The sequence below is a fragment of the Neurospora crassa genome, linkage group I (genome assembly GCF_000182925.2).
Source record: "Neurospora crassa OR74A linkage group I, whole genome shotgun sequence".
Lineage (NCBI taxonomy): Eukaryota > Fungi > Ascomycota > Sordariomycetes > Sordariales > Sordariaceae > Neurospora > Neurospora crassa.
Window position 1 is genome coordinate 1,365,366 of NC_026501.1, and position 22,332 is coordinate 1,387,697.

Here is a 22,332-nt window from a genome sequence, read left to right on the forward strand (position 1 = left end):
ACGCAATCAAACCGCATCTATACCGATTAATATAAATCCCGCGCGTATCCCACACCACTCTTCGCTAAAAAGGACGTCGTATGACGAACCCCACCACTCTCTCCCTTCTCGTCACTTGTGTTATCCGTCAACACACGACATCTTGTTTGTTTCTTTTGTGCTCGCGGAGTGAGGTGGTTGTGCTGTGCTGTGGGTGCGCACGAAATTTGTGGGGGATGGCTAGTGTAGGATGTGAAAAGCGGTATCCGAAAGCTTCTTGATGGATAGCTCTCCACATCCGCGTCATGGCCCCCCATCCGCTTGCCCGTCTCTTCTATGTCCTTCATCCCCCCCCCCCCCCCCCCCCCCCTTGTTGACTCTTCACAATAACAATCGCTTAGACGGCGTCGTGTTACCGACCGAAGTGGTACCCCAGCACACACAAACTTGCGCGACTGATGCCATCCCAGCCCGATAACTTTCCCAGGCCCACCACGTTCGACAATATCCGCGTCGTCCGCTCCCGCCTTAACGTTCCTAACATCTTTCAAGGGGTATCAAACGATTCGACCAATTGAACAACAAATAGCGAGCTTAGTGAAACTGCAACCGAGCAATAGAAAACAGCATATTTTGCAGCACATGCAACACCACCGCCACACTCGTTGGCAGCAACTCGGGCCACACCGCAAAATCAAGCTTTCCCTCCGTCACAACATTGACGCCATAGATGAGCCGAATCAGCCCGGAAACGATGAATCCAGCCGCCAGCTCACACGCCCACGTTATACTGGAGGCATAGAATGTTAGATCAAAGTCGAAGTCCGAGGTGTCATCCGGCTCGCCGTCGAAAGCGAAGTAAGGGTACACGTCCTTGTTCGGGCCAAAGTGCAGAATGACGACGCTCCCCAAAAAAGCGAGCATGGACGCGTTCTCGGCGACGAAGCGGATGAAGACGTTTCGGATGCAGATTTTCTGGTAGGAGCCGTAGGATTGGCCGTTGAGGTTTGTGATGGTCATGAACCAATGGACGGGGCGCGACATGAGGATGGGTGTGACGATGATCAAGGTGGTGGAGGAGAGGACTTGAAGCATCACGAATTGTTGCGGAGAGCGGAGGCGGGCGTATAGGGCGCGGACGTAGGTTTGGTAAGTTAGCATGAAGTAGCTGTGTGAAGAGTTGGAAGGTCAGCGAGGGTTAGCCTAAAATCAGGAATAGGAGACGACTACTGACAGCTTAAAGATGAAGCTTAACGGATAGCTACCAACTCTCTCGCCTTCGTTGCCACCCAAGATCCAGCCTGTCAGCCCGTCGAGAAGATACACCGTCGACACCCATCCATAGACATAGACGATAGTCTCCAAGTTGTTATGCGGGAGCGTACGCAGGTAAATCTCGGCATACGCCTCTCCTATCACATAGGCAAGAAGGCCGATTGATAAGGCTAGGCAGAACCACACGAAGCGGACAAAGCTCGCCGGGAGCCACCTGCGCCTTATGCTAACGGGCACCGAAGGACGCCGGTTGAGGCCCTCCTCGAACCCAAGCTCTGCGCCCCCGGTATCGAATGCGCCTATCAGTCCGGCCCGCCGCATCGATTCACGACGGCTGTTATTTCCGGACTCGCCGGCCCACCACGATGATGTGAAGATGCGCTGGGTTTCGGAAAGAGAATGGCGCAGCTTGAGGTGACGCTCATTGGTCATAAGGATGCAGAAAGCGATAGTGACAGGCATGGCCATGATGACGAAGGTCCAGCTGATCCATGCTGTGTTGTGGACAATCAGCCACCGCAGTTCGGGAATCAGGTAGAGCGGTATAGGTGCCACTAGTGATATGACTCCAATCGTGAAGACGGTTAGGGGGAACCCAAGAGACTGGGGCCACCAGTTAAGACTGTACAGGTTGAAGACCTTGGTGATCCATATTAGGGCCGTCAGGTTGTAAAAACTGTAGTAGACGAAGAGGAAGAACCAGAAGTTGACCTGCACCCGCGCCGCTCCGTGCCCAGGAGTTTTCCGCCCTGGTTGTTCACCCGGTACTAATGGTGATGTTGTCGGATCGCGATCATCATCGTCGTCGTCGCCCGGTATTGGGTATTGGGGAAATGGTATAGCGCACCACGCAACGGCCTATACGTCGTTTGTCAGCACTTCGCCAAACCTGATCCCGGAGCGATTTGTACTCTCCGAACGTACCAGAACGGCCGGTAATACTACCAGGACAAACCATCGGCTCCACCAATGCTCTACCACTCTCCTGATCTCAGAAGCCTTCGGTTGTACCCAGGTGTAATAAAACCTCCTGCGAGCCTTATTCAGCTTCTTCATCATGACCCTCCTCGTTAATGTCGTTCCGTATAGCGTGCCCGCGCCGAAGAACCCGTATTCCAACATCCCATCACCCTCGCTGTCGTCTTCATCCTCGCTGCTGTTGTCGTGGTATTCCCCATCTTCCGCCGTGGCAGCAGCCATCAAGGCGCCATAGCCCACATGCACACTCCCCCTCCACCCAGCCGACAACAGTCCCGTCTGATCGTCCGACTCCCGCCTCCTTCCAGGGCCCCCAGGCATGGCCCGAAACCTCCCAAGCAAAGGTGTCGACTCATTCTGGTACCGTCCTTGTGCGCTCTCGGAACCCTGTTCGAAGGAAAAGAAATTTGGCAGTGGGCCCGGTTGCTGGGCAGCTAGCGCAGCGGCTATCGATGCGGTGGACGGGCCCTTGTTGCTGCCGTTGCTGTTGTTGTGGGCATGACCGGCCTTGCGGGGACGACCGAGCCGGGAGGCGCTACGGGAAGGGGGCCGAGAGGATGGATTGCTCCATGTTGGGACACCACCGCTGCTCGTCCCTCCAAGTCGGCGGCGGGATTCGCGCTGTTGATGAGGGGTGGGTCTGGGCCGTTGTTGGCGGTTGTACTCGCTTAGATGGGCATCGAGGGCGTTTTCTTTGGGTTTGGAGAAGAAACCGAATACGCCCATTAGAACTACGGGTCTAGTAGACTGATAGTGGTTGTCGTGATACTCGTGTATTGGTCTTCGGGGGTGGTGATCGTTTCATGCCTGAGTCCTGCCCCAGCTCGAGGTTGTGGTGCCCAACGGACCTGCAGTGCCTGATCGAGACCTCGATTAAGTGGAGGTAGTTGAAGATGGTGGTTTATGCGTTGGCTCGTGGGGACAGACGTGTCGATGCATTCATACCGTCGACACTTGGTTCCTTTGGTGTCTTGCGTGTTCTCTCAAGAAACAGCCGCGGTAAAAAGAACCAAGTGGCCGTACAATTCTCGCGCGTCCACGTCTGTGAATATTTTTTTTTTCTTTTTTCGCAACTTTTCTCTGTTAAAGAGGGGAAGGAGGGGAAGAGACAAGGCTAAACCGCAAAGAAAGACGCGAGTGGTGGTGATGGAGTGACTCGGCGCCGTAACGAGTGCGGTGAGCGAGCTTATCGCATTGATCGGCGGCCGACACAGCGCCAATTGGACCACGGTACCTGGTCCGTAGTAAGTGCCCAATCCAAGCCGGGGATCGTGGTCGTGGAACCTTCAATGCCCTGACCCCTGGCCTGATGTTTTTGGGGGCTCGTGCACCCCCAGAAAAACGGCGACAGCGGCAGCCAGCCCTACATGCCCTGGAGATGACGGCGCCCCACACCACCAGGCGATCATGTGCCGGGCTTCCCTTCTTTTCGGTTTGACATCTGACTGCTAATTCAACCACTTCCACTTCTCTCTGTCACGGAACGGGCACCATTCACATCACGCCAACTTCGAGAATTTTCGAGGTTAGCTCGCTACGCAGAATTCAATATCATTTACCAAGTGAGCGCCCAACGCTGTGAATGGAGCCCCATCGCGAGCAATCAATATTTCATCACGGTAGGCATTGATTCACGACAGCAAAACACCACGGACTTGTGAATTGAAAAAAGACTGCGTTCTATGTAAGGCACCTTATGCGCTGATAGTTGAACTACAAGCTAGTCTAGCCCAATGCCTCGACACCTTGTCTTAAGTATACCGTTGCTGATTGATTCCCAGATAAAGATGGTTCTTGTGTAACAATGCCCAAAATATACTTCAGATCCTCCCCTGATCAAAGAATGCGGCACCTCCTGTCAATCGACGCTGTGTAACCACCATATTGCAAATCATCGTCAACCGCCAACATATGATATGATCATGGAGAACATCGACCATAAAATGCAAGGGTTAGGGTATTGAACCTCCTCCAAGACCACCACTCCAGAGGTACTTCTCGATATCTTTGGCTTTCTTCATGATGGCGATGTCTTGATCCGTCACGCCCTCGCACCCTCCGCAACAGCATCGGAACCCGTATCGCTCATAGAGTGACAATGGGCTTCCACCATAGCTGATGAACAGCTCTGAGCCGGCTTTCACAGGCTTGCTGACAGTCAATGTGATGCATTCCGGATCCTGAAAATCAAAATCGAAGAGAACGTTGGCCACCGACCGGCAAGCATGATTCAGCCTTGATGTAACGTTGTACACGCTTATTATGTCGCTGCTGTAAGGGTTGATGGCAAAGGAGTTTGCCTTCAGGATCCCCCTGATGTGGTTATAGTCGCTTCCGTCGTGACTCGTGTACTCGCCAGGGGGCGTATACAACTGCATAAACTTAGCCTGGTCTTCTTCGGGCAGCTTGAGAAATTCGGTATAAAAACTGTCGCGAGGCGTCCTTAGGAGAGGTTTCTCATTCAGAATGACCTCGCCCATCTTCAAGTCACGAGTGGCAAAGGTTCCAAAGCCACCGTATCTGGAGAGGCGAACTTGGAAGTTGTTCGAGTAAGGATGGTACTCGGGGGTGTCTGGGAGAGCGATGGTCGGTCCATCATACTCCTCTCCTTCAACAAATGCGACGATACTGGGCTCCAAGACCTCTTCTGTGTCGGGCTCAATATGTTCGATTTTCTCGAGGAAGTTGGCAATGTTCTCCATCCAATTCGAGGACATCAAATCAAGGCTGTCCAGTGAGAGACTCTTGGTCTCGTCTTCGACAACGAAAGGGTAGGTCGATGAACCTTCCCTAGTTGGTGTCTTTGGACAACTCTCGATCGACGAAAAGGACGATGTCGTGGAGCCACGGTGATCTCCGCTATCTGCCAAAGACTCGGCTTGTCTTTCCGGTGTTTTGGGTAGGGTGAGAGCTGAGGGAAACGATGCAAAACTTGTGTCGGGCGGGCCGACATCCTCTGGTTGAGAGTCATCTTGGTCCTGATCGGTGGTGTTCAGGCCTGCCGGTTCATGGTCTGCAAGCTCGACATTGTCACTTTTTGGGATGGTTGCCGCATGGTCGGCAGGAGGCGTAACCTGAGAGAAGGTGTCAGTATTAAAGGTGACAAAACTACGCTGCAAAGGGAACTGACTTCAAGCATATCCTCATCGCATTCGTCCTCTGGCAGAGGAACATTTGCTGCGTCCACTGGTGGCATGACAGGGCTGATATATGTGGTGATAGTCGAGTCCTCCGGTGTATCCTCAGTTGAGGACGTAGACAGGCTGACGACAGGACCGATCAGTGATGGGTCGGATGCTCTGTCCGTCGTGTCCGTCGAAGGCACGATTTCGCTTGGGCTTGTAGTTTTATTGGAGTCCCCAGATGTGCTCTCAGAGACGTTGACCGTTTTTGTTGAAGGCATCTTGACGTTAACTAAGGTAAGTGTCTATGTGATATTGGGTCTAAAATATCACCAAAACTGATGTAGAAAGGACCGGAATCAACCAAAACTAAGACTTAAGTGATTGGTATGAGTAATCGGTGGTGGTGAGGGAAGAGGAAGAGGGTAAGAGACGGGAAGCCCAGATATCTTGCGGTTTATATAGACCTGTTGAGGTCAAAACTAAACAAGCAAGTGAATGGTTTGGCGAGAAGGAACCTTCAGGTATTTACATTCACCAACACTACCCCGTTGACACGGACAAGATGGACCAGCGGTGGGCTCTCATCTGGTCCTTCCGTTCCTAACCTGGGTAGATATGGGACTGAACTAACATGGGATAGGTGAGAAATATGGGAATAGTGCAACAACCCAACGACTACTGACGCCATTCCAAACAGTGAGCTATGTCGGTGTTTGCAATTGCTTCATGTTGTTGTCGTTTCATGACAAACTTGTCTTTGGCATAACTTCCATGTTTCGATGAGCAATCTGTTTTCGAGGCGAAGCTAACAGTTGTCAGGCGTGGCCATAGGAATGAGCTTTCCAACAGAGCAGGAGCACTCTGAGAACAACGACATCAACATCACCAGATGGTATCCAAAGCACGGTAAACTGACCTCTCACCACCCCTTAGAACCAAACACCAACCGCGTGCAATTCAATTGCCGGCACAACATTATTTCGTCCCAAGATTACCACTATCAGACGAATTGAGTCAATTGACGCTTCAACGGCGAGATTGGTCACCAAGACTAGGAGAGCACCACGACTGTAAAGATATCGGACGATTTCAGTACAGCGCACTCAGCCACATAAAACGCCTCTCACTTCATGCAACTACAAGCATCAAATATGCTTTTCTCCCGGTTGTCTCAAAACTCAATGAGCCATTATTGTCTGAATGGATAGCAAGCTTCAGAAAAAACCGAACCCTCAAGACAGACGGAATTGTCGCTGCATCTTCGCATGAGTATGGACACTCAAGGCTTCCAAACGCAGCATGTGCTTCAAGTGATCACTTTGCTATTTGGCCAATTTGCTGTCTCTCCACAACATACGGCTCTGAATCTTTCCCATCTCTACCTACAGCCAACTACCCACAGGTCAAGTGGCGAACCATTCACCGGCTACTGTAGCTGTTGCGGTTTGAGCAAGGATGGCAATGTGACATCCCCATATGGGTGATGCTGACCTTGTCACACCTTGACGGGCGACGCGTCCCTGTGCCAGCATATCCCAAAGTACGCCAATGCTTTCCACTTGGGGCTGGAGTGGCTAACTAATGCGATTGTTATTAATCGGTCTCCTTCTCCCTAGGGTTTCATAGAAAAGCACTAATATACCATCACTAGGACTTCGCTTGGTCGCTTGATAATGTCGAAGAGATAGGGAAGGCTTAACGAGCCATTGCTTGCAAGTTGGGTCATGAGGAATCGGAATACAGAAAGTTATTTCTTGTTGCATTCGGGGGCAGTTAACCGCCTCCGAGAGATAAGCCACACAAAACCATCTAGGAAGGCTGTCAAGTGGTTGCTACATGATAGCGCAGCATTGACCCAGCCCGTCGGTCGGTTGGGGTATGCTTGAAAAGCCCATGGTAAGAACTCCATTCCTGGTCATTCTCCCAGCAATACGAAACGTATCGTTACCCGGCTTATTCAGATCACACAGGCCAGAAACATCCACGAATTGGACATCAAATTCTCTGTAGGAAACGTTTGTCTTTGGGTTATTGTCAAGTTGGGCGAATATCGACCATCTTACGAACCACTGAGACCACATTGTAACCAAACGGCCACCACTTACCTTCACGGTTCGTCATCCACATGGATTTCCCAGTGTTCAGTCGTGTAAGATGCCCCTCCCTGAGATGACCTCGGACGGTCAAGCCGGTCTCATTCTACGAGCACAAAAGCTCATTCTTGGTCTCACTTCGACACGTCACCTTATTCTGGTGTGCCCCGAACCAAGTTCACAAAATAAGGGGGTGTGTCGGCTTCCTGTTTGGTCTCATTACAAGTCAACTTCGGAGTTTATACTGAGACACTCCATGCAAAACTTCAGCTTCGGTTCGTGGTCGTTGATGATTCTTGCGATGCTGTGAAGATACCAGGCGAACCATGGTCGAAGCTTCTTAAAACAGATCGAGGGCCGACATTGTGAAAGTGTCACAGGACTCGACACTCACGGTTCCTGACATTGTCCTCATCTCACAGTCATACCTGCCAACTCGCGGCAGTGGCACGAACAGGTTTGGGAATTTACTTGTACACATGTACGGATCTTTCTGCCCATACCATAGGCTCAAAGAGTTGGCTGCACTTGACCACTATGAAAATCAGCCTCTTCTGATGGTAGTACTTTGGGGTTTTCTCTGAAAATCACTCATCTCGATGCCTATGCAAAGAGTAGCATCACTCATGCTGACTCCCGATGGTAGCAGATCTGTATGACGCCATGTCCGAGGTATCCCTTCCCAATACTGGCATTTTGATGCGGTTGAAGCTTGTACGCTTCGGAACGGCCGAACAGGAGAGGAAACAAGGCCTTACTGACAACAGGGCCCCTGATGGCGATGGACGAAGTCCAAGTGGCAATTATAAAAAATCTTCCCCATACTTCTGCCTGTCTATATATCATGCGCTGAACAAATCTTGTCTTAATATAGGTTGTCAAGCAGTCCTCACACAACAAAAACACCACGCTCATTTACAAAAGAACCTGAATCATCTCTCGACCAGCAACGCCCAGGCGTCAGCAAGTAAACAGGCACCATGCAGCTACCAACGTTAGCTGTTGCTTTGCTTGTAGCAAGCACGTCTGTCGTAGCTGCACCAGCTCATAGACGATCTCCACACAACAAGCAAGCTATTCCACAATTGTCTACTCAGGGGCAAATACAGAGTGGCAATCATTTCTCTGAGGGGCTTCGTGGGTTCGTCAAACGATGGAATTTATTCAATAACCAAGAGGTCAATGACCAAGAGGAGCACATCAAACATCGGTTCACTTATCCCATCAATCGTGCGCCAGCCGACGTCCGCGCGGACACAGATTCAGCGGCGGGCCCTCCAGCGACAGCTCCTCCGGCATCCGCCCCTTCAGCATCCGCACCCCCAGCATCTGCACCCCCAGCATCTGAACCGCCAGCATCTGCGCCCCCGACATCCGCTCCACCGGCATCCCCTCCTCCAGTGTCCGCTCCCCCAGCTCCTCCGGGTACCGAACCCCCAGTATCGCCTCTGGTACCAACGCCCACGGGTCCCATCGTCACTGGAACCGGCGGTCCTATAGCAGGAGGCAACTCCTCTGCCGCAGGTGTTTTTCCCAACTCCACGAGCATTGCTCCCCTACCTGCACCCTCCAACGCAACTCTCACAGCCCCTTTGGTCACCTCAGCAGCACCTTCCATCCCAGCAGTCATTCCCTCAGCAACACCAGTAGCCCCACCAGTTTCCTCAAGCAGCGTCGCTGTCGTGGTGCCCTCAATCACATCCCCAATTCCAGGCATTAGCTCTGCCAGCGCCGTTGTCGTGCCTCCCTCAGCAACAAGCAACTCCGCCGCCGGCCCAGTCATCGTCACTCCCGGTGTAGGCGGTGCCGTCTCCCCAACCACGACCCAGACAGTCCTCATCACCGCAGACCCCCCAGCCGCCAACGGCGCCCCCGGCGTCATTGTCGTGAGCATCACCCAAGCAGCCGGCGACCCAGTTTCCGTCCCCGCTCCCACATCCGCAGCCGCCACCAATTTCATCACCATCGCCAATTCCCAATCCTTCGCCAGCACCACCACCGTGATCATCGACGCCTTGGTCTCCCAGCCAGCTGGCTTTTCCGCGTTCTCTGGCATCTCGGGGTTTCCCGATAACTCTGCAACTGCCATCGCCCCCTCCATCGCAACAGCACAAGCACAAGCAGCTCCAACAGTTGTAGTAATCGACATTGTCCCTGCCCCTTCCTCAGCCGCCGCGGGAGGCCAAGCAGCTACCAGTGGTAATGGCTCCAATGATGGCTCTCCTGCCAACTCCATCGCAGGTGGTGGCTCCCTAGCACCTATTATTGTCACAACAGTGACTGCCCCCGTCATCCTTCCCACCGCTCCACCTACCACTCCGGTCATTGTCACTGTCACCAACTCCAATAATGCAGCCAACTTGCCAGCTCAGACGGCGGTTGCCAGCACTGTTACTATTACTCTTGGCAGTGGCGGCAGCGGTGGTGGTGGCTCGGGATCAGGACCAGGAACAACGACAGTAACTGCCGCTCAAGCTCCTCAAGCCCCAGCTCCTCCAAGTATCATTTTTGTAACGGTAACTGCTAGCCCAGTCACTGCCAGCGCTCCTTCAAATACCGGCGCCGGAGCGGGAGGAAGTGGTGGTGGTGGTGGTTCTTCCTGGAGTTGGACTACTACCTTCCCTGGTTTCACGTGGTCTTGGACTTCTTCTGGGTCTACTACTGGGTTTGCTACTGCTGCACCGAGTGCCTCCGCCCCTGCCGCCGCCCCAGGCTCTGGAGGTTCCGGAAGTGGTGCTGCTGGCGGTGGTGAAGTCGGTAAGGGAGACAGAACAGTAAGTCTCCTGGAAACCGTAACTTACACTACCACGGAGGGCTGGCCATTCCCGTCGGCGACGGAGGTGGTGACGGCTGTGGCGACGAGTCTTGTGGCGGTGCCGAGTGGGAATCCGGATAATGAGAAGGGGGGTTTGTGAGTTGGGTAATTTTGACTCAGTTTCTCGGGATTTCTTTTGATAATTGTTGGTTTACCTTGTGTAGTGGAGGCAGTTGGGATCACGTTCCCTATCTTTTTTTCGTCTTTCTTTTTTCTTCTCCTGTCTAACCATGTTAACGGAGTTCTTTGTGTACCACTTGCTTGTGACTAGTGGTTGAAAATCTAAGGACACAAGAAAGAATGATATCGGTGGGTCTCGTGCAGTGGCCAGATTGTAATGTTTCTATCTCTCACTACCTACTTTCAATTCTAGATACTTGGCACAATGCGTAATCAATGGTGCGGACAATCATACACTACAGTGAACACCATCCTATCTTTGTCTGAGATTACCTAGATATCTATTCTCTTCTTTAAGCCATCATCCAAACCTCTTTTCCCTCTCCCAATTAAAAACAAGAAAAACTAAAGAGTGAAGCCATCGTTACACAGTATCAACGGCGCTTGATCCGTGCGCTTGGTGGTAAAGTCGGGATACTTTCAAGCGAACAATTTTGACCAAAAAAAAAAAATAAATAAATAAACTTGCCGAGAACTACGATATTATGCTTTTTGCATCAGAAGACGTTGACAAGCATTCCTATACCAAATCCTCACTGCTCTGATTGCTTCGCACAAGATCTCTGTTTTGGTGACGAAGCTATGGACGAGTGTCCAACCACCACCACCACCACCTGTTCTTCTGTTCAACAGGCGAAGTGTGTACCGTTACCAGCTATATTCCAGGTGCACGAGCCATTACAACAGCACTGCAAGCTCAACAACTTGTGCGATGAGGACATATCGCCGTGCACAGCTTCCTTCAGTGAAAATAACGGGATTGTCATAAAAGTTCTACCCTAGGAGCTACGCAGTATGGTCGATATTCTTTGTTGGGAATCGATGCAACTTGATATGCTGAAAGGGGCGAGGGAAGAGCGAAACACTTATGTCTGCAGTGGTGGCAATATAGGGTCTTTAGCAACACTAGTTCTGCATCCAATCATAATTCAGCTGCATGGCGCAGCGGAAGCGCGCCGGGCTCATAACCCGGAGGTCACTCGATCGAAACGAGTTGCAGCTAAAATATTTACGAGTTTTTTTGTAACTTTTTTTTTCTTACTTGGAATCACCGGCTTCAGAATTTTTGTGCGTGTGCTTCAACTCCCCTATTTTATGTTGTTCATGACCTAATCGTCCCATTGTGAGTCTTTTTGTGCACAAGTCAATTGTTAGTCAGTTTATTCGGAGGTCGGAATTCCAGCCAGCCGAGCAAACCTTTGGTGATCAGTCACTGATTTTTTCGTGGACAGGCGTCAGTTGGCTGATGGTGAAACATTACTAGGCATGAGCAGATAGCAATCTCCATTCGGCTGCCACCGGGAAAATGATTTGTAATTTTTCGTGCGAAGAATATTCTGGAAACAGCGGGGAAGGGTGCAGAAAAGAAAAACGAGAAAGGAGTATCAGCTTCCGATATCAGCCCTGTGGCTGCGCTATTGCAAAGGAAGAAAATATCCCCCTGTCTCATTTCTAACACGGTAGGCGCAGGCCGAGTAGGAAAAGGGATGTAAGCGGAATTAAATGTTTCGGCTGCTGCAGGAAAAAGCACAATGGGTCGAGCTCGACAACAGTTTGGATTCTAGACTGTGATGTTGGTGATGAGCGATTTCTCCCCGCTTGTAGCTACGTTCAAGATGCTTCTGATCGCGTTAGCCTTATTGCTGTTGCCGTCAAACAACATTCCGGGTTAGTGTACTCAAGCATGCCTCCTGCTTTGGCACGGTCCTACGGTCCTACGTAGGGTCTTCCGATTATGGCTCGGTAGGGGATTCTGCGGGACATCTCGAGTTGGTTCTACTTTGGCCGGATACTGGCGAGAGATGCGCTTGTGAAAGAAACCTCAAAAGAAACCCATCATGACCCAAAAGGCCTCTGTTTCCCACGGAGTGGTCCGGTCGCTATGTTTGTGCTGTTGCAAGGACAGCATATGTTTGGAATGGAGAACAGTGTCTCCGCACTCCGGGATAGGTGGTGGTGTAAGGATCAAAACTGCAAAAGCCGTGTCAAGCCTTTGCGGGCCACGACACGGCTGCCATTTCTGGATCGCCGATATGTGTCTGTACTCCTGATATCATGTTACATCGGAGCAAAGGATAATCGGCCAGTGACCTGTCGTCGTCCGAGGGTAAACAGCTGACGGATGTGCGTGTGGATGTGTATGCTCACATGCACCTGGACGGTTTGATAGGAGGATGCACGAGAAAACAGAGTATGACCACACCACGAAGGCATGAGGCCTTGCTTGACCCCCGCCCCATGCCTGCTGGGGGAACTACTCGACCCCCAGACATGTGGTTGGTCGGTGTATTGAGAGGGTGTGTACTGTGTACGATGCAGAGGAGAGAGGACTGATCAGCGAAACTGCAACAACCTGCTATGGTCGAGTGCCGCCCCTCTTGTGTAATCTCCAAGGCTCGAACCGTTTCCGGGGTCGTCACGAGCGCCAGAGACGGCATGGACAAACCTGTAATGCTCGTCGTCAAGCACGGTCTGGAGCCCCACATCAGACAGAGAGCCCGTCTCATATCCAATGAGGTTTGCTGATAGCCTAGTAACGTGGACAGATTGATGGTCTCATGGGTATCTGGGCATGCCTTTGGCCCATGAAATTTGACAGGCTCAGGTTCTAGGGACTTTGCTACAGATATTATCAGCAACGTTTGCAACATCCTTGTGTCCAAATTGTATAGGGAGAAGAAAGGGAACGAGGGCAAAGACTGACTAGGAAGGAAAAGCCTCGAGCCATTGGAAGCTGAGAGCCAAACTGATCACAGTAACTGAAAGTAAGGCTCAGCCATTGGCCGCCTTCAGATGATCAGAGGTACCTGCCGTGCTCCCTGTCCAAGGGAAACGGGGCACAGCTACTTCTACCTCTAGATAGCAGCATAGAATGGAAGGCACGCTGGAATGAAGATGGAAGGCATAAGCCGTCGTGAATATTCTGAGGTGCACGTCAATGGGGAAGGTGCGACAGTGGCACCCATAAACAGCCAGAGAAATCTCTTCTTTGCTCCCACAAACAATTCAATTTTCCCGATCCATGGCAGTCCTGTCGGCGCTGCCGTGAGTCTTGACGTGGCAGCCAAACAGCCCACGCAGCCCTTATCTCCCACCTACCTTGACCTTTTCACCGTCAGACGGCCAACCAACCGCCATGAAGGTGACACTCTACCGGGCAGTCACCACACCACCACTTGGGTAGATCGAGCCCCGTCGCCGACCGCTTTGAATCTTCAGACATACCGACTAGGCTTGGCATCATTTTTCGGCGACTTGCTGCAAATAGGCTGTGTGTTTGAGCCAACACCCTACCTGCCCCAGCACGTCAAGATTAAAGTCATCTAACAAGATTCTGCAGCTCCTCACCGTCATTCCATTCAAGCTCGGTCTCGTGTCTAGATTACAGCGTTGCTAACGAACGTAAGACACTTCCGACGATGCTTTGGCGATATCTTGATTCTTCCAGCCCTGATATCGGTGGTGTTGAGCGGAGAGGGTGTAAACAATGCCTGACACCGACAAGCGACGACGTCAACAAGGATGCAGTCTCGCTACATGCATATTCATTTCGAGGTAACGCGGCCCGTAACACCGCCCACTAGCATTGTATCGCATACACGCAACACACCAAACCCCTTCAGTTGCATCCCTGCTGACCCCAATCTTTTTTCACAGCTGAGAGCGTGCGACTTCTTCCCTCCACAGATTTGCCCTCTTCACGATCTGATCTCGCAAATCATAGGCTTGCAGCTATCCGACATCAGATTACTCGAGCCAGTGAGATCTGCAACCTCGCCAAATCCTACCAATACATACCCTGATATCACTACCTCTACCTACCTCTGGACACTTGCTCACTAGCACCTCATTCCGAACACAGCTACAAGCAGTATGCAAAGGGGCGTTGCTATTCATGCGGCCGTTTTTCCAACCCAAACATGCCGGATCGATGGTCCCGAATCCTGGCCTCTTCCCCTTACTCCCACGGTGACCGTACGCTCAGGCATGTCAGCTAGCTCCGAATTAAGCGCCAGCGCGGCTGGGCTTAACATGCCGTTCCGCCTAACCAGATGGCGTCAAGATCGCCGACTCTCTCTCCTCTCATTCGGCCCAGCTGCTAGTCGTCTGCAGCAAACCATCACTGAATAGCAGAGGTGAAAGACATCCCTAGCGCAATAGGTTCGTCTAGAAAGAATAACACAGACCGACATTGCACACCTCGCCAACCATGTTCTTGGTCGGTTATGAAAACAGTTAGCCTGAATCTCGACTCTCCTAGGAGCGAATGGGTACGGGCCCGACAGAACGGCTCAAGTCGCCGACTAAACTTCCTTGATGTTCTTCTGGTCTCCTCACCGTTCGATCATGGCGCCGGCTAGCCGGCAAATTTGCCCGCTATTTGGAATTTATCTCGCCAGGCATAGGCTTCCGGTTTCGTCAAGAAGACAATGTTCATGAGATTGCGTCTGTTCCTTAACCGGATGACACCTCCTGGATCCAAGTCCGTACCGAATAGTAAAGTGTCTGGTTGACCCTTCGATTGTGTGAACAGAGGTACAACAGAACCTTAAACTTATCACGGCCAGATATACGTTTCACCGATCTCGCATCACGACAGCCATTATAACCTCCTGCCAATGAACGTCGAAAAGTGCCGCGCTAAGCGCTTCACGAAATCTCGATTCATGCAGCACACCGTGAGAATCGTGTGCTAGCAGGATGGGCTGAAGACGGACTCTTACATGGCGGTCGATCAGACTCTTAGCTGGAAGCGTGGCTCAGAGACAATCTTCTTGGAAGCCACATAGGTCGCCCATCGGTCTGACCACGAATGACATTCGTCCAATGTGCATGTTCGAATTCGGAAGGACATTTTTCATTGGCCTCATTGACCCACAATTTCTCATACCCCCCCATGACCTCCCTTGCTTTTCCTTACAGGGACCCGTATTGGACATCAAAGCCAGATGTTCATTCTCACCGTCTTCTGCTATTCTTCTCTTTGTTGCCTCATGGTTGTTTTGAGGTCCTTTTTCAGATGGCTGCATGCAAGCTGCAGTTTCCATACGGGCTTGACAGAGCAACTTTCCTCACATCGGAACCGCATGTACACCAAGAGGCGAACACAGGTCTTCAGTGCCGACGTGCCGATGCTCTCCATAACCGAGATGATGACAGGGGTGGCAAGGAGACCGGATCTTCAAAGTGAACCTATCCCATACTCCATTGAGCTTCCAGTGGCTCGGTGGGTGCCAGGAACAAGATAAGCTGCTCTTTTCTTCTTTGCCCCCGCCTTCAATGACATACCCCGGATTCACATCTTCCCCACCTACTAGAACTAGGGTTCATTGGAGTCCATTTACGACGAAAAATGTCTCGGGTGTACAAGCAGACAAAATCCCATTACCCAAACCTCTTCCTCGGGGTGGCTGAAGGAAAGTGCCGCGACGAACGCTTCGTCGATTAGCCGCCGAAGCACTTAGCCACAGCAAAATCATGCCATGTCACAGTCTCTGCCTCTCCTCGGCATTCCCTCAAAAACATTTCCTTGCATTTGCATATTATCTTGTGGACACGGGGTACAAGGAAGAGGCAAAGTTCACGGAAATGATGTAGCCGGTTTGAGGGGAATTTGAGACAAACAAGTGCAAGCGTCCCAAATATCAGATATCAAATCCCGACAGCTTGGTAGCTACTCTTATTTGTTATTGCGCCAGACGCCAATGCAACAATCGAAATGCAGTCGGTGCGTGTTGGCTCTTGAGTCGGTGAGCTCCTCAATTTGGACTCGGTGCTTCGCGTATTCGTGACCGTCTGAGTCCAGCCTTTGTCATAGTCTGGCCCATCTCTGTTCTGAACAAGCATTGCCCCGAAACCGTCAAGCTTGGTAGCATGAAGATCAAGGAAGTGGAATATTCAAGTCGTACCACGGGCCCATCATACATGGGATCACATAGCACTCATCCGTCCCTATGATATACAGCCACGCTATCTTTACCCCTCAGTCACTCATTAACAGGAAAGCTGAGTAGGCTTGATATAGGCACATAGGTACGGCGAAAAGCAACATCTCTCGGTGACGAAAGAACGTTGCAATAGAGAGAAGTCTTCTATTCGTTGGTGATTGACGCGCGATGGGTACTACCACGCGCCTGTTGCAAGCTGCCTCTTTCTGGATGATGACCCTCCCGTTCTCTTCCATCGTGGTAAATCGCTGGATCAGAGTAACATTGAACATGGAAAGGCTGTGATGAGGTGCTTACCCGTGGCTGTTCAGAACTCCATGGTTGACCAATGGGAAGTGAGCCTCTTGGTATGTTTGCCAGGTAAGGCAGAAGGACGGTCCCTGTTGATACGAAATGAAAGAGGGGAAGGGGGGTACTTGTCGCTATCAAAGGGGGGGGGGGGAAGGGATTATGTATGTGGCTTGTCGGGGAGGGGCTAGGGACGGTTGAGGTTGGTAACTGTCAATGTAACACTGGGAGAGCAACGACGGTCCGGGTAACAGAGGCCTAGATACGCGGTTACATGAAAGCTCACCTCGGTGTACATTGTGGTCTGGGGTCTGCGCACGTAAAACGAGCCGAGGACAGAGGAGGATGAGCAGAGGAATCGAAAATAATAATGGAAGCCAAGAAAGCGAAGAAGCGGATGAGAGACCATCCGAGAGTAAGTTGCGGGACATACTCGCCCTTTTCCTTTCCCATAGTCCCATGTTTATCTCTGCTGGCAGGTAGGTAAACAATAACCTTGCTTGTCAGAAACGCCCACAACGCAAGCCATAAAGAATCCGGAGACACCGCCGCTCAGTGCCATAGGCCAAAATTTGAGAAGGCATGGATGGCGACTCGAGATGAAAAATGCTTCCCTCAAGTTTGACACAGTCAGTCAGTCAGTCAGCCAGTCAGTCAGTCGATCCACCCCCTTGCTTGCTTCAAACGCCACGATTTCCCCATGACTTTTTCTCTCCCGTTTCTGCTGCATACGCCGAGCGAGACTACGAGAACTGAGAACTAAGAACCGACCACTTCTGCATCGGGGTGGGGGACATTTCTAAGTAACCTTGCGCAGTCACCGTGATCGTCGTTACACTTTATACCTATTTGCCGGACCTCATGGAAACGGAATGCATGCATGTAGGGAGGCACGAGGTAGGTATGAATCGATTTCGGGGAAAGACAGACCGGAAAAAAGGATGGGAGAAATTGATGACGCCAACACCATTGAAGGCAATCGCAAGCGTATTTCCTAATCTCTACATTAAAAATCCCGTAGTGACTGCACTAGCACTAGTAGAAAGTTTAGGAATCTTCATGCTACTAATGTTTGTTTTGAGGCTTACATCCATCGTCAAAGGGAAGGATGGGGGGGGTCACTGATGACCTATTACCGCATTGTCGGTCACGCAGTTAGTATAACTTTGATGGCCAACTTTGATCCTGCTTATGCTCCCTTGCGAAAATATCAACCAGGTAAGTTTATTCCATGGCGCGTACTTTACGTACCTCCATCAGCCCTCGGTATTCGTAAATGACCATGTGTGCCCAAATGTTTTAGTTAGGTAGAAGAGAGAGTCCATTGATGAAGATGATGATGATGATGACTGAACGCTAAGGTAGGTATCAAATTTGCCGGACGCCCAAGTTTATATAGTGTAGGTTTAAACATTTAATCAGATTTTGCCGCCCAAAATGTGTGGGATTCTCACCGCGTTGTTGTGTAGATGACCTCCCTCATCCGATCGATAAATAAGTAATATGGACAAGGCAAATAAGGAACAATGTCAAACATGAAGAAGCATTTAGTAAAGCTGATGGAGAAGAAGAAGAAGAAGAAGAAGAAGAAGATGAAGACGAAGGGAATAATGTGGTATCTTTAGTAATAAATCTTAACCCCCCTCCCCGGATGAAAGGAAGGAAGGAAGGACATGTGGGTAAACAAAGTAACTGAAACGTGTTTTCCAAGAAAGAAGAAGAAGGAAGGAAATGATGTAAGCCATGTATCCAGAACCCAAAGAAAATCATGAACACGAGAAAAGATCAAGGAACAAAAAAAAAGACAACGCTGAACCCTCCCAACGTATCCCAACGCCTTCAACCAAGAAGCAGTATTCCCAAGTCCAAGCCTTTAACTTATTGATTCTAATCCGGTAATGAAATACCCCCCAAGATGATCGTCCAAAAGTCACAACCCCCAGATCAAATCAACACCTCCTCCGATTCGGCGTGCTCAGCGGCAATATCTTTTTGCAAACCTTGCAATCCAGCTCCTGCGGCCTCTTGTGCGTGACCCAGCAGTCGCACACCCACACCGCGTTCTTCTCTTTGTGGAGCTCGATCAGGACCCCCGGTCTGTAGAATTTCTTTTTGATGCCGCAGTCGATGCAGAAACGCCGGATCCCCCAGGTTTCTTGGATGCGGGGGGATTGGTCCGAGCAAGAATAAGTGCCGGAGGAGGAGGAGGAAGGGCCGCGGCGAGTGTTGCCGGTTTGACCCTTGGTGGAGGCGGCGGCGGCGGCGGCGAGGGAGGAGCGTGTTACAGAGGGGTCGTAATGGGGGTTTGAGGTTAGAGAGAATGAAGAGGTGGAGGTGTGGGAGGATGTAGAAGGAGACAGAGGTGGGTTCTGTTTGGGGGAGCCTTCTTGATTTTGTTGTTGTTGTTGTTGTTTTCTTGAGGTGGCAGAGTTCTTTTGGTCATTGGCATTGGTCTTGTTGTTGTTGCTGCTCTCAGGCGCATCCTCCAGATCATTCTTCCACCTGAACAGCTCAAAGTTTTCGGGGCTTTTGACCTTGAAGCAGTGGTAGCACCCAAAGGAGCCAGGATGCTTGCCATCATCCTTGTCGCCGCCTCGGCCACCCGAGGAGGTGTTGTTGGGCCAGAATCGCTTGAAGTTGATCTCGGCGAACATGACGCACCGGATCTTGTCTTCTTCAGGGCACTTGGAGGGGTCAAAGTGATCTCTGAACCACCGGCTCGCCATCTGAGCCTTGGTGACATCGAAATAATCCAGGTGTGACTGGATCATCATGACGATATCGTGTTTGCCTTTCAGTAAACGCTCAATAGGAGCCTTGTCGTGACGTTGCGTATGTGGAAGGGACATGATTGAGGACCCTAGCGCGGGAGCGAACGAGGGTAATATGGTGCCAGCTGAATGGCTGGGATAGGCCTGGGCGCTGGTGTAGCTATACACGGGTTGGTAGTTGTGCATTGGTAGCTGATAGCTGTGCATGGACTGCTGAGATGGGTAAGGGTGGCCCAAGTGTTGGTGGTAATCATATGAGGATGATGGTGGGTACGTCGTTGTTCGTTGTGACAAGGCCGGCATCGAAGGATAGAGCGACATTGGTGGCGGAGGGGCGACCTGAATATGCATGTACTGCGATGGGGCGGGGATTAATGACGAAGGGAGCGCCTGGGAGGTGTGGTGCGTGTGGTGATAGGACGACGGCGGGTTATACGTCCTGGTCAAGACCGGGGGACTTGCCATAGTGTCAGAGTTGGAGTCCGTGACGGGTGACATGGTCCGAGAGGAAGACATGTCAGGTGTGCCGTGGGAGACCGAAGAGGATATACTCGAGACCGAAGCCGAGCGAGCCTCTGGGGGGGACCTGGGCAGATGAGAGGTGGTCTGGTAGCCCACGGGGTAGACAGGCATCTCGCGATATAAATCTGGAGAGAAGTAAGGAGATTTCTGCTCAGGGGCAGGGGCGAGCAAACGATGGGATGAGCCACCGAATGGGTAGAGGTGTTGTGGTTGGGGGAATGGGACTACCTCGGTCATCTTCTGGTCGTCTAGAGAATGGTGCCAAGTAGAAGTAGCAGTGGGAGAAATTGGGTTGTGAACAGAGGCCAGCTCCTCGGAAGGAGAGCGTTTGTTTAAGTAGAGCATGGTGAGTTTGTGTGATGTAGCTGGGGGGGGGAGGGAAAAGATGAAGAATAGGTAGAGGTAGCCAGACGGGGAAAGTGCTGCAGAACTAAGGATAACGGTTTGGCCTCGGGACCTGGGAGGTACTTGATTGTAGGTTTAATACTGGAGAGCAAAAGCAAACGTGCTGATGGTAGAAGCAGCTCCGGGTCGTGATTCGCAGAAGGCCTATCAAGCAGTGCCTAAACTAGACGCCTGAACCACACAGTCGGGTTCTCTAGAACAGCAAAGCCCCGCCCCAAACGTTCGACCAGGGTGCCACTGAGGGATGCAGACGATGTGAAGCGATGGGTCCAGGTGGTATTGTCCTTGGTGTCGCCGTCGTTTGCGTCGAGGCCGGCAGGATGATCAATGCAGGCGGTTCCGGAGGGGGAGTCAAAAGATGGTTAATTATGAAGCCTTGAGAATCACCATGGAAGAAAAAGAGCGAGCAATGGGGTATTCAAGTACTCTCTCTCTCTGTGAGAGAAGACGGCGATCCTCACACGGGTACCGAACACGATACTGGCATTGGAGATGTCGGGAAAACTAAAAGGCTTCCTTGTAGCTTGTTGCTACCTAGAGAAGAAGAAGACAAGGCCAGACTCGAATAGTGGCATCAGGGTCTGCGGTCCTAGGCCAGGATGTGCTCGTTGTGGATGAGGGTGAATGGATCGATGGCGTCTAATGCTATATGGAACATAAGAGGTACGTAGGGTGAAATGTGGATACTTGGACATCCCCATTCCGTCCCAGATACATGCATATTGGGGCCGGGGGACGGGGGACGGTGGAGGGGGGTCCCATTTTTGTGTGTTCTCTTTCACACACACACACCTGACGCTATGCTGCCCTTGCGCACATGGCAAACAACTTGACCAGCCTACCTACTGCCCATGCCCAGGAAGCCTATTCGAGATAGTCAAGCGAGGGATGAGTATTGTATTGTTCTTTGAAGAATACTGGGTAAGATGTGGAGAGAGAGATAGGGAAGTGGGGTGTAGAATACGTAGGTAGACTGTTAAAAAAGAAAAACAAAGTAGGATCATTTCCTCCCAGTGACCATCCATGATGAGAGGGGGGGGGGAAAAGGAAGACGAATGACTAGGTCGAGGGATGGGAAAGGCAGTGAGTGAGCTGCCCTGAGCAGGGTCGACCCTGTACCGACACCAGCCCCACCAACACTACACTAAGAAGTATGCCCTGCGAGGCTTGTTGCTGTGTAGGTACGTAGCAGACTCCTGCAGGCCTACATCTGGGCCCTCCACTCCACACGCCAAACTGCGGATGGAATGCTTATGTTTTTATCCACGTCCCGGCTTGCCCCGGACTGGTCTGCCCGCCCAGAGAAATGGAGGACCCCTCTATTCCCCACCTGTGTGCCCGTGTTTCCTTTTCTTCCCCGTTGCCGTTCGTGTCTCCTCACCATCTAGGGCCGCGCTACGGGGCTGAACAGCCTCCCAGGTACACACAGCCGACCAGACCCAGAGATGCTAAGCGCAACAAGCTAGGAATAGGTAGGTGAGGCTGGGCTGCGCAGGTACGCACCCGGCCGACTTTGCTTTATGCCCGCCTTTCCTGAAGCGCACATCCGAGAGTAAGGTACCTACCTCTACTTGGTATGTGGATCAGGGTCTGTAAAACGTTACTTAGCCAAAGGCGAGGATGGAATTGGAGGGGAGCGCGGCAGACCCCGTAATTTCCATGTTGTGGGTTTGATGGGATTATCCCCATTTTGCTCGAGAGTACCTACCTACCTACCTACCTACCTACCTATCTCTCACCCCTTGGTTCCGTTGCGAGGCAGCATCGAGGTCGGTCCCATATGTATTGAGTGCCATTGACAGGTCTGGCATTGCTCGTCTGGATGATGTGCTTCCGTTCCCCGGGTTACATTGGAGCTCGATTTTGCTGCTGTCGAGGGTACGTAGCAGATCCCGTCCTACCCCGTATGGCCTTGGGCCCTCCCCCCCATCAGTTCGTCATCTCCGTCATTCC

The 22,332-nt window shown here is 51.5% G+C and overlaps 4 protein-coding genes and 1 non-coding gene across 5 annotated transcripts; 2 read left to right on the forward strand and 3 right to left on the reverse strand.

Moving 5' to 3' along the window:
* Window positions 1-304: 304 nt before the first annotated feature.
* On the reverse strand, window positions 305-3,357 carry NCU02089 (hypothetical protein). The gene is made up of 3 exons (XM_958676.2): window positions 2,179-3,357; window positions 1,214-2,112; window positions 305-1,147 (listed from the first exon to the last, which is right to left on the reverse strand). The coding sequence occupies exons 1-3, from the start codon at window positions 2,956-2,958 to the stop codon at window positions 574-576; spliced, it is 2,253 nt and encodes a 750-aa protein (XP_963769.1). The 5' UTR covers window positions 2,959-3,357; the 3' UTR covers window positions 305-573.
* An 827-nt stretch (window positions 3,358-4,184) lies between these two features.
* NCU02088 (hypothetical protein) lies at window positions 4,185-5,635 on the reverse strand (the record flags this gene model as incomplete). Its single annotated transcript, XM_958675.1, has 2 exons — window positions 4,185-5,306; window positions 5,363-5,635. 2 exons carry the CDS (start codon window positions 5,633-5,635, stop codon window positions 4,185-4,187), a joined length of 1,395 nt encoding a protein of 464 aa, XP_963768.1.
* Window positions 5,636-8,337: 2,702 nt separating this feature from the next.
* On the forward strand, window positions 8,338-10,781 carry NCU02087 (hypothetical protein). The gene has a single exon (XM_958674.2). The coding sequence runs from the start codon at window positions 8,431-8,433 to the stop codon at window positions 10,363-10,365; it is 1,935 nt and encodes a 644-aa protein (XP_963767.1). The 5' UTR covers window positions 8,338-8,430; the 3' UTR covers window positions 10,366-10,781.
* Window positions 10,782-11,376: 595 nt separating this feature from the next.
* NCU15012 lies at window positions 11,377-11,448 on the forward strand. Its single transcript has one exon. It is a non-coding gene; the product is annotated as a tRNA-Met (tRNA).
* Window positions 11,449-17,674: 6,226 nt separating this feature from the next.
* Window positions 17,675-20,718, reverse strand: NCU02086 (hypothetical protein). Its single transcript, XM_958673.2, has 2 exons — window positions 17,933-20,718; window positions 17,675-17,810 (listed from the first exon to the last, which is right to left on the reverse strand). The coding sequence occupies exon 1, from the start codon at window positions 20,317-20,319 to the stop codon at window positions 18,631-18,633; it is 1,689 nt and encodes a 562-aa protein (XP_963766.1). The 5' UTR covers window positions 20,320-20,718; the 3' UTR covers window positions 17,675-17,810; window positions 17,933-18,630.
* Window positions 20,719-22,332: the final 1,614 nt, after the last annotated feature.